At 47.4% G+C, this 21,416-nt stretch overlaps 1 protein-coding gene across 1 annotated transcript in view; it reads right to left on the bottom strand.

Moving 5' to 3' along the window:
- Positions 1–17,578: 17,578 nt before the first annotated feature.
- LOC113406945 (aspartate aminotransferase, mitochondrial-like) overlaps positions 17,579–21,416 on the bottom strand; it is a 105,869-nt gene continuing 102,031 nt past the window's right edge. The window contains exons 2-3 of the mRNA XM_026653862.1: positions 20,936–21,086; positions 17,579–18,062 (exon numbers count right to left, since the gene is read on the bottom strand). Of these exons, the coding sequence (XP_026509647.1) occupies positions 17,940–18,062; positions 20,936–21,086 (274 nt within the window). The 3' untranslated portion in view covers positions 17,579–17,939. The remainder of the gene's footprint in view (positions 18,063–20,935; positions 21,087–21,416) is intronic.

Below are 21,416 nucleotides of genomic sequence, written 5' to 3'. Positions count from 1 at the left end.
GTTTTCTTTATCTTCTCCCAACGATCCTGCAGTGTCAGCCTGATCACCTGATATGAGGAATAGATTGGTAACAGAAATCTGTCAGTTTTGGTGGAAATTGAGGAAAGGGGGGGAGCCCTGCAAAATGCACACCATCTATTTGTTTTTCCCTTGTTATTTTATGTTTGCTTTGCTTGGTACTGTTAGTGTTATATGTTAAAAATTGCGTAATTAAAAGTGTGCCCACTCTCAGCAGCAGTAAGTCTGAGAACTGGAAAGGGGTTTAGCATTCCTCTCTCCACCCCGGTTGACCGGGAAGGGTGTCAGGTGGATCTACCCCAGTCGTAGCAGGACTGGGAAATAGAGAAGTTGGAAAAAAGGGAATAGTTGTGTACTTAATAACTAAAATTAAGCAATTAAGAGCATAAATCATAAACCAGGCAGCAACTCAAACCTACGCCCAGGGCAAGTTGCAAGCCTTGAGACAGGACTTCCAGGCAGAAAAGAAAGCACTGGCTAAGCAAGTACCGGTCCTTCAGGGACTTGTCAAAATTTAATCATTTGTGCTCAGCATATGCTGTAATAGCAGCGTGTTTGCCACAAGAGGAATTAAATAGTTAAACGCCAATGGGCCATGTGTTTTGCCCAGGTGGCAAGCCTCACGAGGGAGGACTCGGGTAGCCTTGTAAGTAAGAATGTTTAAGGGAAGAGACCAGGAAGGGTGGGGGCTAGTTGAGAAGCCCACCCTCCTAGCCAAATTGGTAGGGGAACAAGCCGGTGCCCATGGAAGGGACGGTTCAGCGAGAAAAGCAGGATCGGGCCCAAGCGGGCAGGCAACAGATAGAGTATTTGGAAAACAGGTTGGAAACTTTAAGGGCATAGTAAAAAAAAAGAAGTAAGTAATTATAAGCATGGGGATTTCAGATCTCCAGAACAATAATTGGAATAATAAAATCTGAGTTGATTGGGTGTCGTTTTGGAAGACAAGCAAGTAACTTAAAAAAAAAAAGAGTAAAAAGTTAACTCTGTAGTTGCTAAAGGAAATCAAGCAGTAAAACTTGGTAAAAATGTCAGTAAGTAATCCAGGCAAAAGCTTATTTAAGTGGAATTATTCAACTATAAATAAATTAGTCGAATTTGCTAAAGAACACTACTGCTGTGTACAATCTGTGTTTTATACGTTTGAAATAAATTGGTATTGTTTTACAGTTGCAAAACCAAAAATATTTTTGCCAGACACAGAAAACTAGTATTGTTTAAGGTATTTAGCATTTAATCCTTAAGGTGACTTAATGCTTTACAAAATTTAAAATGTTTTAACTAAAGACCAAAGGTTGTGGCTGCAGCAGGGTAGTCAAAGCCAGGAAAATAAAAAATTTAAATTTGTTTTTGGGTAACAAAATAGCAAATAAAAGATCTGGTTAAAAAAAAAAGAAGGACAGTGCCCCTGGCTCTGTGTGGTCAAGCTGTCTTACTAGGGGTGCATAAAGATTTTGTAAGCACAAAAAAACCAGTTACACCTTGTGTAAAAATTAATGGAAAAATGTGCATTTCCCCCAGAACATGTGCAGTGTATATTAAAGCAAAGGTAAAAAAAAAAATGCAAACCTACCAAAATAGGTTGTGTTGTCTTTTTCAAATCACTGTGTGTTTGAAAACAGGAGTTAAAAGTTAATTGTGTCCCTTTTTAAGTAAAAGTCTTTAAGCTGTGGATAGCTTTGGATCCAAAAGCAAGCCAAAAAGCATCTGTACTAATGCAAATTATCTTAACTAATAAGGTAAAAGCCACTAAAACCTGGGCTGCCTATGAAACAAATACAAAAAAAATGGGTAATTCTTCTGTTTTGCCTGAAATCAACAAAAGTATTTGTATATAAAGAAAATATTTTAAGCAATGACTGACTGCCCAGAAGGGGTAGACCTCTGTTCTTTTGTCTTTCAGATCATCAGAGAAAACGGATGCCAGCTAAACAGCATTCAACGTACCATGCATTTACTGGCACAATAGGAATTATTTTTGTGTTCTGTGTCCTGTCTTGTGGTGTTTGTCTTGTGGCCAGAATTGTTGGGTTTAATATTTTCATAAGACAGTCTAGTTTAAAATTAAATAGAAGGGTTAAATCAAAAAAGCAAATACTTGTTTTATTCAACTTGAAATACAAAGTGTTTAAATAAATCAAAAAAATGTAATATCCTAAAGTCTAATACATTTGCTTAAATAATAAAAAATAAAACTTCATTGGCCAGATCTTTTAATTGAAAAAATTGTTGTTAAAATTTGCATACCAACAGTCTTTGAAAGCAAGAACATGAACAGTTAACCCACTCCCCATATTGCACATGGAATCCTTCTGGCTACCTCAAATTTCTAGCCAGAGGGCTGGAAAGGAAAAAAAGCTATTGAACACCAGAGGTTGTACCAAGAGGACTCCTCAAAAGTGGGTGTGTTGTCCTGGTTTGTTGCTCCAAAGCTCTGTAATAAAGTTATTTTACTGGAAGGGTATATGTGGCATACATTAAATAATAAAACTAATGTACTGTATAATAGCAATGTGTATGTGTTCATTGTTGGAAAAAGGTGTATAAGTAAAAAGTAAAAGTTTCCTTTGTAGGTTAAAAAAAGCCAAAAACAAACAAACAAACAAACAAAAAACAAGTTAACTAAAAAAAAATTAGCTAGCAAGCTCAGTCCAAAAATAAGACGCTGGCCCCATCCAAGGACACTGCTACAGCTAAGACTTGGCTAACAACCAAGAAAAGGGGGGGCTTGAATGTGCCCAAGCAGCTGTAAAATCTGCAAAACACTGCCAGGCATTAATGAAATGTGTTAGGTTTCTTTTCTCACAGGTAAAAAAAGTGCTACCTAAAAACCCTAGCAGCCCTGCCATTCATTAAAACCAGAAGACTAAATCTACGTAAAGTCCATCAACGAAAGACTGCTTTGGCTCCATGCTGGAAAGACCCTTTCCAAGTCCTGTTAACCACCAACACCGCTGTGAAGTGCCAAGGACTGACTGCCTGGACCCATGCTTCTCACTGCAAAAAGACTCCTCCACCTCGGGAGGACTCTCCGACTGATGATAAGCCTATTTCTCCTTCTGGCTCTGCTGTGCCTTCTGGACAGCAGGAAAAAAGGACAAGGTGAAGTGCTAGTAACCTCTCCCTTGTCCACTGACAGACCTACTGTGCCTTTGGATTTTTCTAGAAAAAGCAAAACCATTACAGGGTGATGTGCTAGTAACCTCTCCCCTGTATAATACTGCACCATAACTGTTCAAAAAAAAAGAAGAAGAAACACACGATCCATTGAAACCACCAAAGTCCAGGAATTCCTGAATACAAAAAACATTAAAATCTAACCCTGGTAAAAAAAACAAAAAATTATACAGTAGCAAAAAAAACCTTGTGGGACTCATGCTTGGGAATGTGGTATTGATTGGATTTTGGGGTTTATTCTACAGGCTGCGCCCTGTGTTTTGGATAAGTCCCTCAGCATGTATTGCCCTCCCTAATTGGATTTTAAATGACAAGTACCAAAGGCACCTTGTTGCCACTGCCCCGCCATCTCCTCCATTACACTATTACCCCTGTAACACATCCAAATACAGACAATGCCATAGATTTAATAAAACCAATGGCCAAGGCCTTCACACTTTAATAATTTATTTAAATATTGTTTTAAAAAAATTATTTTTAAGGTTCAGAATATCCCATATAAGCAAACAATTAAATAAAAAACAAATAAATCAATAAAAATAAAAGTATATAATATCACTACAAGTAAACCCCAAGAATCTGTAATTGCAATTAATGGGTTCTATAGCAAAGTAAATATAATAGCTGTTCCTAAAATTTGCACTCTGTTAAATAAAAAAGGCCCTTATTGTTATATGGTCACCCAATTAGTAAACAATTAAACAAATACCCAAAAAGTTTGTTTTGCCACTGGAAATTTTACCTGCATAGAAATTATTCCAGTGACTAATAATGTGACCTGTACCTTATTCCAATACACCCCCTCTTATGCCATTAATATCAATGCCTCCCGGAAATACATAAAGGTATTTAACCAACAAAGGTGGTACAGTACTACACCAAAAAAAAATGTATTAAAATATCAATGAACTGTAATTAACACTACATTAGGAACTGTTAAATTTTCATTGCCCTTATCCAGTTTCCAGAACACCTCTACATACCCAAATTGTTCAAAGGGGGCTGCCATTAAATTAGCACAACAGAGGGCTTGAGTTATTTCCTCTAAAAAAAAAAAAATTGACCGGAACCCTATGGGATGGGGCCAATAGTGCAGCAGCAGTTTAAAATATTTTTAAAAACCAAGAACATAATGAGAAATTGAGACAACTAGAGAAGGCCACTAGCCTTATTTCTAGGGCACAGCTAACCCAGGTACAGGCTAAAGTTGGTAAATTACATGTTATCTCCGCCCTTAGTTCTATAACCCAAAAGTTGCTAACAAAAATGGTATTAAATATCACTGAGGCTAGAAAGGCATTGCAGTGGGATCTAGCATGTTCAAAAATTCAGGATTTCCTAAATAACCAGCTAATGGCCATTCAGAATAATCTAGAGCATCAGGCTTGGCCCACTGCCCTTACAGACACATCAGGAGTACCATCTGATCTGTGGCCATAATAACATACTTGGAGACTTTCTGGGTGAAAGTGCGGACATTCTCAATGCTCCTTCCAAGCATATGAACTGGTTAGGGGGGTGTGGGCTCCCACATACTGAATCCTGCTGGGTCCATGGAAAAAATGCATGTGGGATTGGTTATTCACCAAGACATCTAAAAAATTAGACTACCTGGTATGCCCAATCGATTTTTAGTCAGTGCTCCTGGAATTACATCTAACATTTAAATGGGGTTAGGGAGTCAATGGACACTTTGGCCGTTAGAACCCCCACAGCTTCAGTGTATCCATAAACTGAAGCCAAAAAAAGTTGTCACTGTTCATAACTGCGTTTGCTGAAAAGGTAGGGAACAAGGAACTACCCTGACAGGACACTTACTTTTTCAAGCTAATAATAGCTGCGTGTATGTTAAAACCACCACATTGCAAAATATACATTTTAATCTCACTACCACTGCAGGCAATCGTATTATTTGCTGGCCTGCAAATAAAATTTTGCAAGTAGCCCTTAGGTTCCAAATACCCTTTAATTGAACCAGCTTAGTACCTGATCAATTTTAAAATTTGCTTTCAGTATTACCAAAGGTTCAAAAAATCTCTAAAATACAAGGGCAAATTCACATGCTTCAAAATATATATATCAAGTTAAAAAGTATGCCTTTCATACAGCTTATAAAGTGTCTTCTTTATGCACTAAGTATAATGTATTGTGCTTTATAACTAAAACTGTACAACAACCCCATCATATTATTGCTATAAAAATGTTATTGCTTGTATTGCTATTAATTAGTTTAAAATTATGTTATTGTTGTTGTAAAAAACGTAATAATAGTAATATCTTTCATGTCCATAGTAATCATGCATGGTCATTACATCCAATCAAAACCCCTAAGGTTAAAGCATCTAATGTAAATCTAAATTCCTAAACTTAATGCAAATAAAAATTCAAAAATGTTTGTTGTACTGGTAGTACAAAAAGGGGGAGGTGTGGAAGCAGGAAAAGAACTGACAGGAAGGGGATTGCAATGCATGACAGTTTGTTAGCAAGAGTCAGGCTAACTGTAATCCTAATAACGCGAAATTTGTAGAAGCGAGGATTGTGTGAGGCGAGTGGGAAAGAACTGTGTGAGAAGTTGTTGTGACCTTGTGTAAATAATGTTAAATAATGTGCAGACAATATGGAATGTAGACTGAGTCTACATAAGTAAGAAAAACAAGATATCAGAATGACCTATGTATAAACAAAATGCAGCTGTTGCTCATTATTGTCTGTAACAAAAGGTATCAATGCTTGCTGTAATTGTTTACCTGGGAGAGACCTGCCTAGGAGGGGGAGACCCTGTGTCCTAGTGCACTCTCTTCCTTTACACAGCTGTTAAAAAAAATAAAGTATCTGACTTTGCTGTACCCAAACAAAAAAAAAGAACTGTGTTATTCTCCGACACGCCCTAGGCGAAACTTCCACCTTGTGACCCCCCCCAGCCCTGCGGCAGCTCTCCGCCCCTCCCCCCGCCCTGAGATGCCCCCCCATGGCAGCTCCCCACCCCCCCGGCCCGAGGAGCCGTGTGGCAGCTCCCCACCCCAGCTCACCTCTGCTCCGCCTCCTCCCCAAGCACGCCGCCCCCGCTCTAATTCTCCTCCCCTCCCAGGCTTGCGGCGCCAAACAGCTGATTGGCGCTGCAAGCCTGGGAGCTGGGAGAAGTGGAGTGGCAACCGCGTGCTCTGGGAGGGGGCATAGGAACGCTGTAAAAAAAAATTGGGGGCACCGCTTTTTGGCGCCCCCAAATCTTGGCACCCTAGGCAACCGCCTAGTTTGCCTAAATGGTAGCACCGGCCCTGGCTGCTCTGTCCCCAGGGCACCTCCCCTGCTGAGCCACCTCTCTGGCCAGGTTCGCTGAAGCCCCTGCAGTCAGGTTCTCTGGGCCCTGGTGCACAATGTGTCCTTAGGGCTTAACCCCTTCCTGCCCGTGCTGTAGCCAGAGGCGGCTGGGTTATGTTGGTGGCCAGCAGCAGCCTGGAGGTGTTAGCTGCCTTTCTACACTGTGCGGGCAGGAAAGGACAAGCTGCTTCCAGCCACATGGGGAGAGAAGAGATGAGCTCTGTAAAGACACAGGCCAGGTCATCCCTCTCCTCTGCCCCCGCTCCCGTGGCTGGAAGCAGCTCCCGTCCCTTCCCTCCTGCAAAGTGCTGAAAGGCTGCTGCTGGCCACATTCTGGTGTGAACCCTGGCAGAAATCCGGGGAGGGGGGCATGTGGCCCTGCGTGACCCCCACGTGTTGCCTCGGGAAGACATGGCACCAGGTACCAGGCGAGGCGGGTCCGTCCTGGGGGCCCAACCAGGCATGGAGTGTGGAGAGCTTGGGCAGGGAGGGTCAGGTAGGTTGGTCACCTCCCCTGTGTGAGAGAGGTGTACGGGAGTGTGTGTGTGTCACCTCTCCCCATATGTGTGTGTGTGGGGGGGGGTAGGAGTGTGTGTGTGTCCCTGTGTGAACCCTAAATCCTTAAAGATAAGAAGGTAAATAAAAAGAATCCAACTACGCAGTATTTCTTTTTAACAGAGGCTCAGTCAACTTGGTGTTAATTTGAATGTGTGTACTGCATAGCTCTGATTGATTGCCGTTGAACGCGCTTGAATACGAGTAATTTTACCAGGTGTCCTGAATTCACCTTAGGGAAATATGGTCACCCTAGCTTGGTACTCAGTTTAATAATGGCCGCCTGGTCCAGAAGTTAAGGTAATTTGGTACGTGCTTGAATTGTGTCTGTCCGGGAACAATGCCCAGAAGGTAAATCGCCCCAGTGAGACACTCTCATAGTAATAGCGTCCGACCAGAAACGGTGACGGGAAGTTTAGTTGACTCAGTTCTCACTTTAATAGTATCCGGCAACTGTGACTGGATGTTACGTTGTCCCTGTACACGCTCTAATAGTGTCCCGTCGTGGAACACTGTCTGGAAAATTCCCACGGTGCTTGTTCGGTTCTACAACCGAGAGGGGATGGTGGAGACTAGGGGGAGGGTGGCGGGGATGGGGGCATTGAGAATGGGGGTGCCTGGCAGGGATTGGTGGGCGGGGGTGGGGGTCTGGACCTGGTGTTCCCTGCTCTGGCATGGCAAGCTGGAGCCTGTGACAGGAGATGGAGGCAGCATTGTGCTACATCTCCCACAATGCACTTCTCTCCCCCCTCCCCCTAGCTTTCCATTGCCTGGGCGGCCTCAAAACCCGGTTACTGAACATGTGGCCTGGCTGGGGATTCCCCCTGCCCCACCACAGGCCAGAGCCGTAACTAGCTATTTTTGCGCCTGAGGCAAGAATATAAAATCGCGCCTCCCCCCAGTGCCGCTCAGCCCCCCCCCCCCCGAAACACACACACCCAGCGCCGCCCGGCCCCAAGGAAACAATCCCCCCCCCACAGCGCCGCCCGCCCCGCGAAAACAAACCCATCTTCCACTCTCCCAGCCTTCCCAAACTGCTGACTAGATAAAGCCATCAGCTCACAAGGCTGCCTAGGCTCCTCCAGACTTTCCTTACCAGGCACATTGCCACTCCCAACAGATACACTGCTGCTCTTCTCACTACACTGAGCTATTGCCAGCAAATCACAGTTACCCTTTTCAGGTTCCCTTTTACAAGCTGTACTAGCCAACAATCCATCACCCATCCAAAATCTACCCTTTCCTTCCTCAGGTAGGGCTTTCACCTGACCAGCCACTTTAATCTGCTCCTGAGAAATATTTTCCTGACCAATGAGATCTTTCTGCTCTTGATCTAACTTCAGATTTACTTCTGAGACATTAGACAGACATTCAGAAACTTCATTTACAGACAAACAGCTCTTTTCCTCAGACAAACCTTTGGAGAAACCCTCCCCAGGCAAATTATTGCCCATAACAGACACAGGTTTAAGATCATTCCTGTCCTGTGACTGGCTCTGGCTACCTGGACCGAACAAAGCTTTAACATTTTCCCCAATCAAAAGATCCTTAGGCAATAACTTCCTTACCCCCAGCTATAACTTCATGCTGAGCCCCATTCCATTCAAGGTCGATTCTGGCTAAAGGCACACTTACAGTAAACTCATAGAGGACTACAACATTCACACTCTGATTTGGTAAGTAATCTTCCTTTTTGTATATCTGATGGTCCTTAATAGGCCATCAAGCAGGCTAGGCAGAGCTGACACCAGCTTGGCTGGGATGTCACCCAGAAGCATAGCATAAGTTTGAAATACAAACAGTATAGAGTCAACCTTCATAACTTCAACTACAAAAATGATACACACATAAAGAGAGCATAATCATAACCAGCAAACCATAACCTTGTCTTAGACACCTCATTTGACCCCCTTTATACAAGATTTGGTGCCACTACAGGACTTTGGTTGCACCCATGTTCTATACTGTCCCAGATTATGTCAATAACGTCACAGCTGAAAAGGAAGATTTTTTTTGGGGGGGGGAACAGCACGCATAGGGTGACCAGATCACAGCAGTAAAATAGGACCCACCCCCTCCCCGCTCAGCCCCACCATCACACCCCTCTTCACCTCCAAGGCCCCGCTGGCTTGCTGTGTCCCTCCTAGTCAGTCCCCCACCCACCACTTGCCTCCTTTCACCTTCTCCCTCCCCTGCCAGAAACCCCCATGCTTGCCCCTTGAACCCCTGCTGGCTCACTGCTCACCTCTTTGCCCACCCACCACTTGCCCACCCGCTTGCCTCCTCGCCCCCCCCAAGTATAAAGCCTAATTCAAAGACCCAGGGGTCACTATATTACTGCACACAGCAATCAATGCAGTTGTAGATAAATCTCTGCATTATGCATTTTTGTATAACTTTTATATGACTTTGTATTGAACCTTGGTAATATGTTATAGCAGGCCCCTAAGGTAGTATAATTAAGGTAAAAGAAAAATGTCTTTTTGCTAGAAGTAGAATAAGATCTTCCCCCCACTTTGTAATCAATTGCCCTGTTGAATGAATGAGGTGTGAATGAGGAAGGCGTGGAAGGCAGGCACCTCCAGAAAGCTGCAACCCTTGGGAAAGGGGATGGGAGCCAAACCAAGGACAATCAAACTTGTCAAGTGGGCTGACTAGAGGACCTCGGGGGTTAGAACAAGCACCTTCCTTTGGGAACACCCTCTTTGCAGCATTGGGACAACCCCCAGCCCAGAGAAAAGCAGCAAAAAGGACCAACGGACACAGTCCCAGATTTTGAATCTGGGAGATTTGCCCCACTCCAGCCACCAACTCGCCGCTCGCCTCGTCACCCCCCACCAAGTATAAAGCCTCATTCAAAGACCCCGGGGGTCACTATATTAATGCACACAGCAGTCAATCAATGCAGTACCAAAAATTAAAATACTGAAAATGGATGCCCCCCTCCGTCCACCGTCTTGCCTCCTCACCCCCCCTCCAAGTATCAGGGGCAGCAGGTTTGTAGAAATTTTGGTGATGCCCAGAACACTCAGAGCCCACCCCCCCAACTCTGCCCCCACCTGCCTAAGGCTCTGTGAGGGAGTTTGCGGGGGGAGGAGTGCAGGCCCTGGGACAGAGTTTGGGGGCCGGAGAGGGGGTGTGGGATCTGGGGGTGGTGGGTGCTGTGGGGGAGGGGACTGCCATCACATGTGGCTTCCTTCCTCCTCTGCTGCCCCTCGCCATAGCCTCACTGGGGGTGGGGGATGGGGCTGCCCCTTGCCCAGTTTGCAGGAGTGATGGCTGGAGGATGTGTGCGCGTGTGTGCGGATCACAGGGTCAAACACTCACCGAAGCCCCAGCAGCTGCTCAGGTGATGAGTGAGGTCCACTGCCGATGATCCTGTCTCCCACCGGAAGCCCCCTCAGCGTCTCCAGGTGAGTGCCGGGGGAGGGGAAGGCTATGTATGTGCCTCTGTCCTACCGCTCCCCTTCCTGACTTGCAGCAGTCAGCTGCTCGCTCACCCTCAGGCTCAGCTTTCTGCTGGCCAGCGGCCATACTGGCCATACACTGGCCATACTGCCTCCCTCGCCTCGCCCTCCTTACGGCACTGCCACAGGCTCTGCGGTGCTCGTAGAGGGGGGCTGGGATGGATGGGGGAGGAGACCTGGGGAATTGCCTGGAGGCAGGAGTGAGATGTGTTCCCAGAATACTGGACAGCCTGTTACGTCTAGGAACAGTGTGGGCCCAACCCGCCCAGCATTAAACAGCCCCTATGCACAGTGGCCAACTTTCTAATCCCACAAAACGGAACACTTTTGCCCTGCCACGCCCTTTTGCCCCACCCCTGCCCCTTCTCCAAGGCCACGCCCCCTCCACCCCTCCTGCCTCTGTTGCTTGCTCTCCCCCACCCTCACTCCCTTGCTCATTTTCACCGGGCTGGGGCAGGGGTGCAGGGCTCCAGCTGGGGGTGCAGGCTCTGGGGTGGGGCCAGAAATGAGGGGTTCAGGGTGTGGCAGGGGGCTGCGGGCTGGGGTGTGGGAGCTGTGGGGTCCAGGAGTTTGGATGCGGGAGGGGGCTCAGGGCTGGGGAAGGGGGTTGGGGTGCGGGAGGAGGTGAGGGGTGCAGGCTCCAGGCAGCGCTTACCTCGGGAGGCTCCCTGGAAGCTGTGACATGTCCCTCAGCTCCTAGGCAGAGGCACGGCCAGGCGGCTCTGTCCGCTGTCTCCACCTGCAGCCATTGCCCCCACAGCTCCCACTGGTCACACCTCCGCCTAGCAGCTGAGGGACATGTTTCAGCTTCCAGGGACCCACGCGGAGCCAGGTAGGGAGCCTGCCAACTGGACTTTTCACGGCCCGGTCAGCGGTGCTGACCAGAGCCACCAGGGTCCCTTTTCAAGCGGGCGTTTTGGTCCAAAACCAGACACCTGGTAACCCTACCCATGCCCCAACCTAGAGATGGCTGCACCTCTTTGCCAATCTTGGCATCTATAAACAGCCCCCACTATCCCACCTCAGAGGCAGCTGCATCTCAGCATTGGGTGAGAGATCCCTCTATAAATACACCCAGGGGCGGCTGCATCTCAATGTTGGGCAAGGGATAAACAGTACCTGGTGCCTCACCCCAGAGGCAGCTACATCTCAGTGCCAGTTGAGGGATCCCTGTTGTAGGGTGGGGAGAGAGAGAGCCAGGAGCAAGACCTGAGGCCTGAACCAGAGGTCGTGAATTAAAGTTAAGCCATGTATTAAAACGGATGTTTACAAGTTCACTGTCCAATAGATCAGAGGTTCTCAAACTTATTTGATCATGCCCCCTTTGTGGCTGTAGTCCTTTAAAGCCCCTCCCCTGGCTCTTGCCACACAAGTACCTATACTGCTACCCAGCTCTGCAGGCAGAGCGGCTTCTCCTGCCCCCCCCCAGAATACATTCCGTGCGTCCCTTGGGGGCACAGTCCCCCGGTTTGAGAACCGCTGTAATATATGACTGTGGCAAAGGTATTGCTAGCTTTTCTAAAACGCACTTCTAAAAGCGACAGAAACTGGGTTATGTGTGAGAACACGCTCCAAAAGGTTACCCAGGGCCATCCTGACCTAACACCCGGTAAGAGGATGTTTTGCCTGAGACTCCTGGAGCACGATACAAGCCAATGTCAGGGAACATGTAAGATAGAACATAAGTCATTTGTCTCAGTCTACAAATGTTGGTGTACTCGCCTTCACCCTTTGTGTGGCCAAAGAGACAGCAGAAATTCCCGCTGCTGACTGGCACTCATGTTAGTGTGCCTGTAACCATGGAGCCAAGGCGCTAGTACTGTGCGAGGGCACTAAACCTGGCCAAGTGCCTCGGTCACCAAACCAAGTCTGTGGTCTTTCTGAGGAGTGCTAGCGAGGTCGGTTGAGTCAACTACCTGCATGGGGCTGGGCCAGCATACAGAGAACATACGCACCTGACAACACTCAGAATCCCACAGGGTGTCAACGTCGCGAGTGGAGCGTCACGGTGAGGACTCGGCTGAGGGTGTTGCTGAATCACAGACTAACTGAAGATTTCGCCATTATAAGATCCGCTCCTTTGGGCATTGTTTCAGGATATTTGGGTTTCTGGGTAATTGGCCCTTGCCGGGGCTGGAGGCAATCTCCACGGAAAACAGGGCTCATTCGTGGCTTTACCACAAGGCCTGATCACAGGGTAGTGTGTTATGCTGCTCCTAGAGAACCCTTGAAAGTCGTTTGTCGTGAGTTCCCTCCAAGGCACAGTGGACTTCCCTCACCGTGCTGGTGCAGCAGGTATGGTAGCCAGCTCATTAGGGGAATAGAGTCAAAGCTCTGCCCCCTCCCCAACCAATCGCACCCACGTGCATGGGGTGGGGCACTGGAACCCCCCCGAGGCAGCTCTCCTCCCCACACTAGTACCTGTCGTGTGCATAGCCCATACAAGGGGACACCTTGTTAACAGGTTTTGTGTGACAGTGAGTTGGATGAAGATGGGGTAGGTATGGCTTTTCAGTATGTGCTGTAGATGGTGATATGGATGCCTCATGGAGTGTTAACAGCAATGTAAGGTTGACAGGGAATACTGGACACTTTCCTTTTACCATGCTTGGAGCATGTTGTAAGGCAACTTTAACTGCTGAGCCACTGAGTTTGTGTTCACATGCACAATCCACAGATAACACAATAGTGGTGGGCAGGCAACACAGACGTTCTAGGTTTTTCTTCCAGAGATGGGCTATGCTGCCCATCTTCAGTCTATCCATGGGGGGTTTAAAAGTAGTGTCCCAGATACTGAATGACGAGGTGACGTGTGTGTTTCTGGAGATGCCCCCAGGAGTGAACACTGACCCGTTTTGCATGAGTTCTGAGAACACCGAGGCCCTGACTTATGGCACCTGCCCCTTGTCAGACACGAGTTAGTCAGATATACGGAGGATGCTTTGTCAGATGCAGCCGCGTCAGTGGTATGCCCACTGCCAATTCAGTGTCACATACGAACACTGGAGTAAAGGCATCTACTGATCCCCCGTCCCCCCCACTTTCATTCAATAGCCACCTCACTTTCATTTTCACTGCCTCAGGGAAGAGGAAGTGGGATCAGAGTAGTCCCTACTCCCACTCATTCCACTGATTGAGTTGGAGTGATCTCAGCTACATCTGTTCATCAGGTTGAATCAAGAGGCACTGCTTGGGCTGGGTGACAGTGGAGACCAACTAGGGCCCTTTGTTCAGTAAGCCCAACTAGCGGGGGGGGGGGGTAGTAGAAAGAGGAGTGAACTTGCCCCATACCAGAAGGGGCACATTGCAGGGGTGCCTAGTAGCAAGTTGTGCCCTGCATGACCTAGCCAAGCCCCAAGATCGAATACCCCTGGTCAGTCCGTTCCCCACCTCCACCCACACTGCTGCTGCTAAGAGCAGTCTTCTGGTTAAAGATTCCTTAGTTTTTGGACCTTCTTGGCTGCTTTTTCAGACCTTTCATCAACAGTTTCCAAATTGGCCATGGACTTTGGGTGCCTCTGTCCCGCTCTCGAGGCACCTTGGGGGCTGGGTTTTTCAGAAGTGCTGAGGGGCCCCCAACTCCAGTTCATGTCGATGGGAGAGGCAGGTGCTCGGCCCCTTTGATGAGTCAGGCCCATAGGAGCTCAAGCTAGAGAGACACCAAGTGGAGGCATTCAAACTCAGCTGCTCTAGTGCTGAACAATTGTTTTTAAACCCAAAATCTCAATTTTTACTATTTGGATCAAGTGCTGTAGGAAGTTTTGTTTAGTGTTGACTTTATAACAATGCTTCCTAAGAACAGCTTGACTTGTGAGCCTAGATGGACTGTTTGTAATTTGCTAACAGAAAAAAAAATGTCACTGAAGGTGTTACAGACTTATTCAGAGAAACATGGATACACTCTAGCTGTAGTTTTATTGTAACAGAGAGAACAGGCTGCATAAAGGCCTAAATGACTAGACAATGGCAGACGGCTTGCCTAGAAAGGTGAAGATCAGAGCTGGAAGCACACAGCAGCTTAGAACCACAGCACAAAACAGTCATTCCCTAACCAGATGCACACTGAGAATCAGAGCAAAGCGACGGCTTTGGGCAGGTGGCTTCAGTAACTCCCATGCAGGAGGACGTGTACATCACCACTGCCATTAAAGTGCAATCGACTTCTCGTTACTTGAGCCAGGCTAGAATCCTCCTTTACTCCTTGGTATAGCAGTGTCAGCTTACGGTAGACTAGGCTATTCTCAGCTGCTCAGGATGGAACCGCGGTAGGAAGGAACTACAGAAGTGACAACTGACTCTCAATCAGCAAAAAGCCCTCTAGGGACTAAAATAGGAAAGATGCCCACAGACAGTTTATAAGAGAGATGGGGCCACTTAGTCTGGGAGTGAGTGGGAAGAAAAGAACACACATGGGGATCAGAGGGTCTACCTCATGTATGTTCATGTTCAGGCCTCTACCTTCAGCAACGGAGAACTCCATGCTGCCAGATACTACGGAAACACTTCATTGGTGTGTTTGCTTTAAGGCCTGTGGATCTCTTACAACCAATTTCAATTCAAACTGTTCCAGTTAGTTTTTAAATAAGTGAACTGGAGTTTTAGCCATGTAACTCATTCTCAAATCAATGGGAAGCCAGGGGCTTTAAACACAGCTCAAGAGATTTGAATGCAAGGCTGAAAATGCAGCCTCTACCTCTAAAATTGATGGGGGGATGGGGGGGAAGAGAGAGAATGATGGAAACCCAGATGATTGGTTATAAGATGACATACGCTGTGGAAGAAGAGACAAAATGGGGAGGGGCTCAGCCTTAAGCGTTGGCTTCAGCCGACAAACACTGGAAAGCCGGAATGGATCCATATGGGTTCAGTTGCGTGCCGGAGAGTCTAGTCAGGATTAAATATCGAAGTACAGCGGAGTCGCATCATAGGCGCATTTAACTTACACGATTTTAACTATACGCGCTCGGCAAAACAAAACAAAAAAAGAGAAAAATAATTTAAATACTGTACCTGTAGTGCGGGTGATTCCGCCCACCATTCCACTCAATGAGCGTTTGACAATACACGATTTTCGCCTTACGCGCGGACTTCAGAACCTAACCTCCGCGTAAGATGCGACTCCCCTATATTCCACTTCCACTCTGAAGAGTGACTGTGGAAGAAGAGACATCATGGGGTTCCATGTTTATTGATCATTTGCCAAGAGAACTCTGAGTTTACAAGGAGAGAGGTGGTTTTGTTTTTGTTTTTAAATGAGCAGTCCTTCAGACTGGGATCTTTCCTTCCTGCATATGACCATGAGTGCTGACAGTTCTGTTAAGTATACCCTCCTGACGCCTGGGCACAACCCCCTTGCTTTCAGGAGGTTACACAGATATAACTAAGTTTCAAAGCCAGGGCCAATTAGGTCTGTTGATGCACAAGGAATTGAAGCCAGCTCTCAGCTCTGGAGAGATAGCAGGAATTTAAGATACCTAACAGCTAAGGCGGATTGTCACTCTAGTAGCAGGGATAGGAGAGTACACACCACGATCAGGTCAGGCGAAAGAGTGGGCCATTTTTCAGAGCAGAATCTTAGAGTGGGAAGAATCACTCTACTTCTGTGTGAATGGCAGTCGGGGAGGCATGGGAGGGAGAGAATGAAGCAAGCCATGTTTCCAAACAAGATTAAAGTGAGAAATGACAGCCCCAGAGAGGCACTGATCTATCTTACACGCCCTAAGAGCACCACTAGTTTTTCTGAACAGAGATGAGATTCCTGATTAGAAAGAATTGTACAGGCTTTGATATCAGGAGTTCCCTAAAGCTTTTCAGTTTTACTTGTTCAGAAGCAAATTCAGACCCTCTGTGTCCTTTCTACAATTGTTAAAGACAAAATCAACCACAAAAGTGGCATTCAGAGGCTTAGATTGCAACTGTGTAATAAGTATCCCTCATGCATGTGCTCTCTGAAAAGTGCTCTCTCCTTGCGTGCTTCTACTGCTGTAAAGGTGGTAGAGGCAATCATCTGTAGCATTCTGACAGGTAAGGAAGAAGCAACCTTAAAATACATTGGTGATGCAAGTCCACACAGCAGAGGGTTAGTTATTTAGGATCTCAAGCTGGTTTTCTAGGTCATTTGATCAAAAGCTGTTTTTCAAGCAAGACCTGTAGGCCACGTTCGCTCCCCCTACACCTACCAATCTGGAGGAGTAGCATGGGCGGTGGGTATAATAGGCCAGGGGAGGCTCAACCTCCCCTAGTGCAACTGCTGCCGTCAGACCCTGGTTGCGGGTTTCGTGGTGGAAATTTGTGCTTATTATTATGCTCCACGCAGGTTCCGGGGCGGCTGAGGAGATGGTATGTGCTACTCAGCTTCCTGGGTTCCTTAGTAATCTCCCTGAACTCCAAGGAGAATCCTGATGAAGCTGGGAAGCTGAATAATACATACTGCCTCCTCAGTGGCCCCACAGCCTGCATGGCGCATATCAAAAGCTCAGGTTCTCCTTCCAGAAGAGAAGAGCTTTTGAATTTTCCTGCGGGGCGGCTTGGACTCTGCGGAGGGGAGGCGCAGCTGCAATGGCTCAGGTGTAGGGGCACAAACTGCACTACACCCATCAGCCCGGGTCTCCTCCAAGCAGGTCGGGTGGGGGGCTCAGGGCTCTGGCCACGGAGGGGGGAGCGGAAGGGGCAGAGCCAGGGACTAGCCTCCCTGAACTGGGGCTCCACCCGCCGCCCATGAGGAGCAGACTCCCAAAACCTTCATTTATGTACAGCGTTTTCAGCTTCAGTGGCCCTCCTCGAATGACGTGAGTAAAGCAAGCGGACATGGTGTACAACTAGACAGTAGAGCTGTACTGGCTCCCACAACTCCAGCTGTTGCTCTACCCCCACCAGTGTATAAGGACAGGTTTCCCTGTTGACATGAATGCAGTGATGCGTTACTTGATCTCCTTTCAGAGTGGGAGGACGGGGTCTTGATCCTGTTCCAGCTCATTTAAAACCAGTAACTGAACTTGTTATGAAGCCTTCTCCCCTCCCAAGTAAGGGATGGGCACAGACGCCACTCAGCGCCCAGTGCTCTTGGTCAGCGTTCTATCATTCTACATGCAGTAGTTCTGCCAAGACGTTTAAAGCCTGACGGGTGCCTGTGTCGGGGAGAGGGTGCATAACGCGAGAAGCTGCTTCTGAAGAGAGCAGCAGGAAGCAGACACATCCCTGTCGGAGAGGGCAGGTGGCTTTGGCTACGATGTCTTGATGCCGCTAGTTGCGGCCTTGTACACGAAATACATTAAATGACAGAGTCAAGTGCTGTGGTTGAAAGTAAATATTCTGCTTGCCCCAACCCCCCAAATGCACTTCCCCTTCCTCTTGATTCAGAAAGTCCAAAGACCGTTGAAGGGAAGGCCGTCTGCTCCACCGTGTTTACTTGCTGACTTGGTGTATTGCATGAGCTAGGTAACCCACGTTACCAGATGTGACCCCTGCCACAGAAATCCGGCCATCTTTTGTCATGTATATGGAGAACTCTTTGGTTAGTTGCTCCACCTGAGGGGAAACAAAAAAAAACAAACAAAAAAGTTCTTCGTTCCAGGGGGTCCAAACTTCACCTGACTGAAGGGCTGCTTTGGCAGCTTGCCAGGGCCTCAAGTCACAACCAGTTTGCCTAAAATGAAGGTGTAGCCCACGGAGACTGAATCCCAGCATGCAGTGCTCCATCCTGATTCTAGCAGTAGATAGGTAGAGACTCAGCAGTGCATGCTGGGAATTGTAGTTTATATGAGAGAAGGTGGCTTCCCCATCTCATATCGCAGATCTCGGAGCTGCACTTGGCCTGCAGACTGCTCTTTGGCCAGCCCTGAAGCCCACTCACTAGCACTGTGGCACATAAAAGCACTAAAATGCTCAGCCAAGACAGTCACATGACTTCAGCAGCACTTGAATGCCATCTTTTAAAGAGCAACACGATTGTTCCATTTTACAGCTGAGAGAGGAGCCAGAGCACAGCTCCAAAGCCCTGCTCCAGCTCCAGGCAAAACCTGCAGCTCCACTGCTCCAGAGCTGCTCCGCGCTCCAGCTCTGGGCTCCGCTCCAAAGCCCTGGCTGAGAGAGCTAGTTTAGCTTTTAATCACTACCACTGAAGGGTGTCATGCAAGCACTAGAACATTTTGACTACAGACTTTGGGGAAGAACAGGGAAGAAGGACAGTCCTCTTTTCATGAGGACCTCTCATGTCAGTAAGATATGTTTTAGCCCATCCAAGGTTTCCGTATGCCAAAGAAAATGGCAAAGACTCTTAAAAATGAACATTGAAGATCTAGAGACAGCAAGGAGTTTGAGAGATGTTAATAGGCTAACAGTGCCTGAAAAGTTAGCGTCTCCTGACTGATCTGCCAGTCTCTAAGGGCACGTCTACACTTAAAATGCTGCACTGGTACAGCTGTGCCGCTGGAGTGCTTTAAAGACGACACTCTATGCTGATGGGAGAACGCTCTCCTGTCAGCGTAGTTAATCCACCTCCTCGAGAGGCAGTAGCTGGGTCAGAGGGAGAAGCTGTCTGCACAGGGGGTTAGGCTGGTATAACTAGAGCCCTGAGCAGCTACAAAATTTGTACCTGCAACTGATCTGCAAACATGGTCCGCAGATATCCAGAGTTGCAGGGCTCTAGGTATAACTACGTCGCTCAGCAGCATGGATTTTTCACACCCTGAGTGATGTAGTTAGGTCTGGTCTGCACTACAGACCTATATTGGTATAAGTCCAAGATACTCACTCACACATCCTTTGCCCCTCATCAGCAGGATTCAGAGCGTTTTCCAAATTTCTAACAGGAAGCTGAACCCTGAACTCAGGATCTGGCAGGCAGCTCAATTGAAAACCATGTTTGTAAACTATTTAAGTTATCAATAGTCTAGCATTCTGGACCACGGGCATGCACAAATAGATGTGCTCGCCTACTCTGTGGGCACCTTTACATCTACATGTTTATATTCCAGCAGTGACTTCGTTTCACTTTCATTTTTAATCATTGTAGTTCAGCAGTTCTCAAAAACTTTTGTACTGGTGACCCCTTTCACATAGCAAGCCTCTGAGTGCAACCCCCCTTATAAATTAAAAACACTTTTTTATATATTTAATACCATTATAAATGCTGAAGGCAAAGCGGGGTTTGTGGTGGAGGCTGACAGCTCGCAACCCCCCCATGTAATAACCTCACGACCCTCTAAAGGGTCCCGACCCCCAGTTTGAGAACCCCTGCTGTAGCTGTTTTTTAGATAGTCGCATTAGACAACAGAGCCCTGCTCTGAGAACATGGCAAGAGGGAGCTTACTGAGCTTAGGGATGGCCTCTGTTTACTAGGCCCTGCCACAGCACAGGGGGGTTGGACTTGATGACTTTGAGGTCCCTTCCAGCCAGACATTTCTAGGTTTCTATGGTTTTGCCTCAAACCTCTGCATCTCATGTGAAATCTCGTGTTACTGGAACAGGTGGCTCATCATGGTACCTTTATGACAGTAGGCTAGTCTGAAGGGATAGACGATAGTTGCAAAAGGGGGTATCCTAGATAGCTAGGAGGCTAAGACTAATGTTGAGTGCACACAAGATTCTCTATGTCTGCACAAGGGAGGAGGAAGCTTTTTTGTAAGGAATGAAGTTCCTCAGCTCCGCCAGTGTCTTAACTGGCTTCATATTCGTGACTTCCCATTTGGAAATACAGCCATGAGTGACATGGGCTTAAACTGCAGCAAGGGTGGTTTAGGTTGGACATTAGGAAAAACTTCCTGTCAGGGTGGTTAAGCACTGGAATAAATTGCCCAGGGAGGTTGTGGAATCTCCATCATTGGAGATTTTTTAGAGCAGGTTAGACAAACACCTGTCAGGGATGGTCTAGATAAAACTCAGTCCTTCCTTGAGTGCAGTGGACTGGACTAGATGACCTCTCGAGGTCCCTTCCAGTCCTACCCTTCTATGATAATTCTATGTTTTCCCTAGTGCAGCCACTAGCAACCCAGAAGGGACCATTTTCTTTTTCAATGAGAGAACAAGCTGCTCCTTCAAGACAATGCACTGAGCAGACCAGCATGGAGCCAGCAGGAGTCTCACGCACACAAAGCAATCCAACAGGACTGGAATTTCTCCTGCGAACTGCCTTAGGGCAACCTGCTTAGGTCCCACTGGGATTCCCCCAAGGAGTCAGGTACATCTCAGTTTAATTTAACACTGACCTCAGACATATTTGGAAAGAAAAAGCCAATGCTAAAGTGGGAGATTATTTCGTCATCAGCTCCCCACCTTCCCAAGAACAGCATGTGTTCCATGAGCCCAGCCTGATGGACGCTGCCATGGATATCCATGTGCTTCCTGTTCCCCCCAGTCCAGGGGAATTGTTTTCCAGGCAGATTGGGGAGAATCGCACTCACCTGCTCAGGTTTCAGCCCCGTGTAACAGAACATGCCGATCTGGTCGGTGATGTGTTGCCAGTTGTGGGAGGAGCCTTCTTTCTTGAGGTTGGCCACCAGCTGGTTGCGCATGTCAATGATCCGGTCAGCCATCCCCTTCACCTCTTCCAGCCTGCAGGAGGAGCAACAGAAAGGAGATGCCTGGACATCAGATTCAGACAACCGTGAGGCAGGATAACAACAGAGACTAGCATGCAGTCGGCTACCCACGGAAACACCTCTACAGCTTCCCTCTTCACAATTCACACTGGGCACCAACCTGCAATGCCAAAGTGAAGTTACGCACTGCTGCTTTAAACTGGTCGCACACACATTCAGTTGAGAGTGCTACAGGCAAAAGATCATTTTGGTGGCTTCAGTTAAAGAGGCAGAGCAAGCCTAGTGTTTCAGTTCCATGTGGGAAGCTGAGTCCACGCTGCTTTAGGAGCTGCCTCTCTCTCCT

Source organism: Terrapene carolina, unplaced genomic scaffold, assembly GCF_002925995.2.
Source record: "Terrapene carolina triunguis isolate 2854851 unplaced genomic scaffold, T_m_triunguis-2.0 Scaffold166, whole genome shotgun sequence".
Classification (NCBI taxonomy): domain Eukaryota; kingdom Metazoa; phylum Chordata; order Testudines; family Emydidae; genus Terrapene; species Terrapene triunguis.
This window is presented reverse-complemented; position numbering and strand designations above follow the sequence as displayed.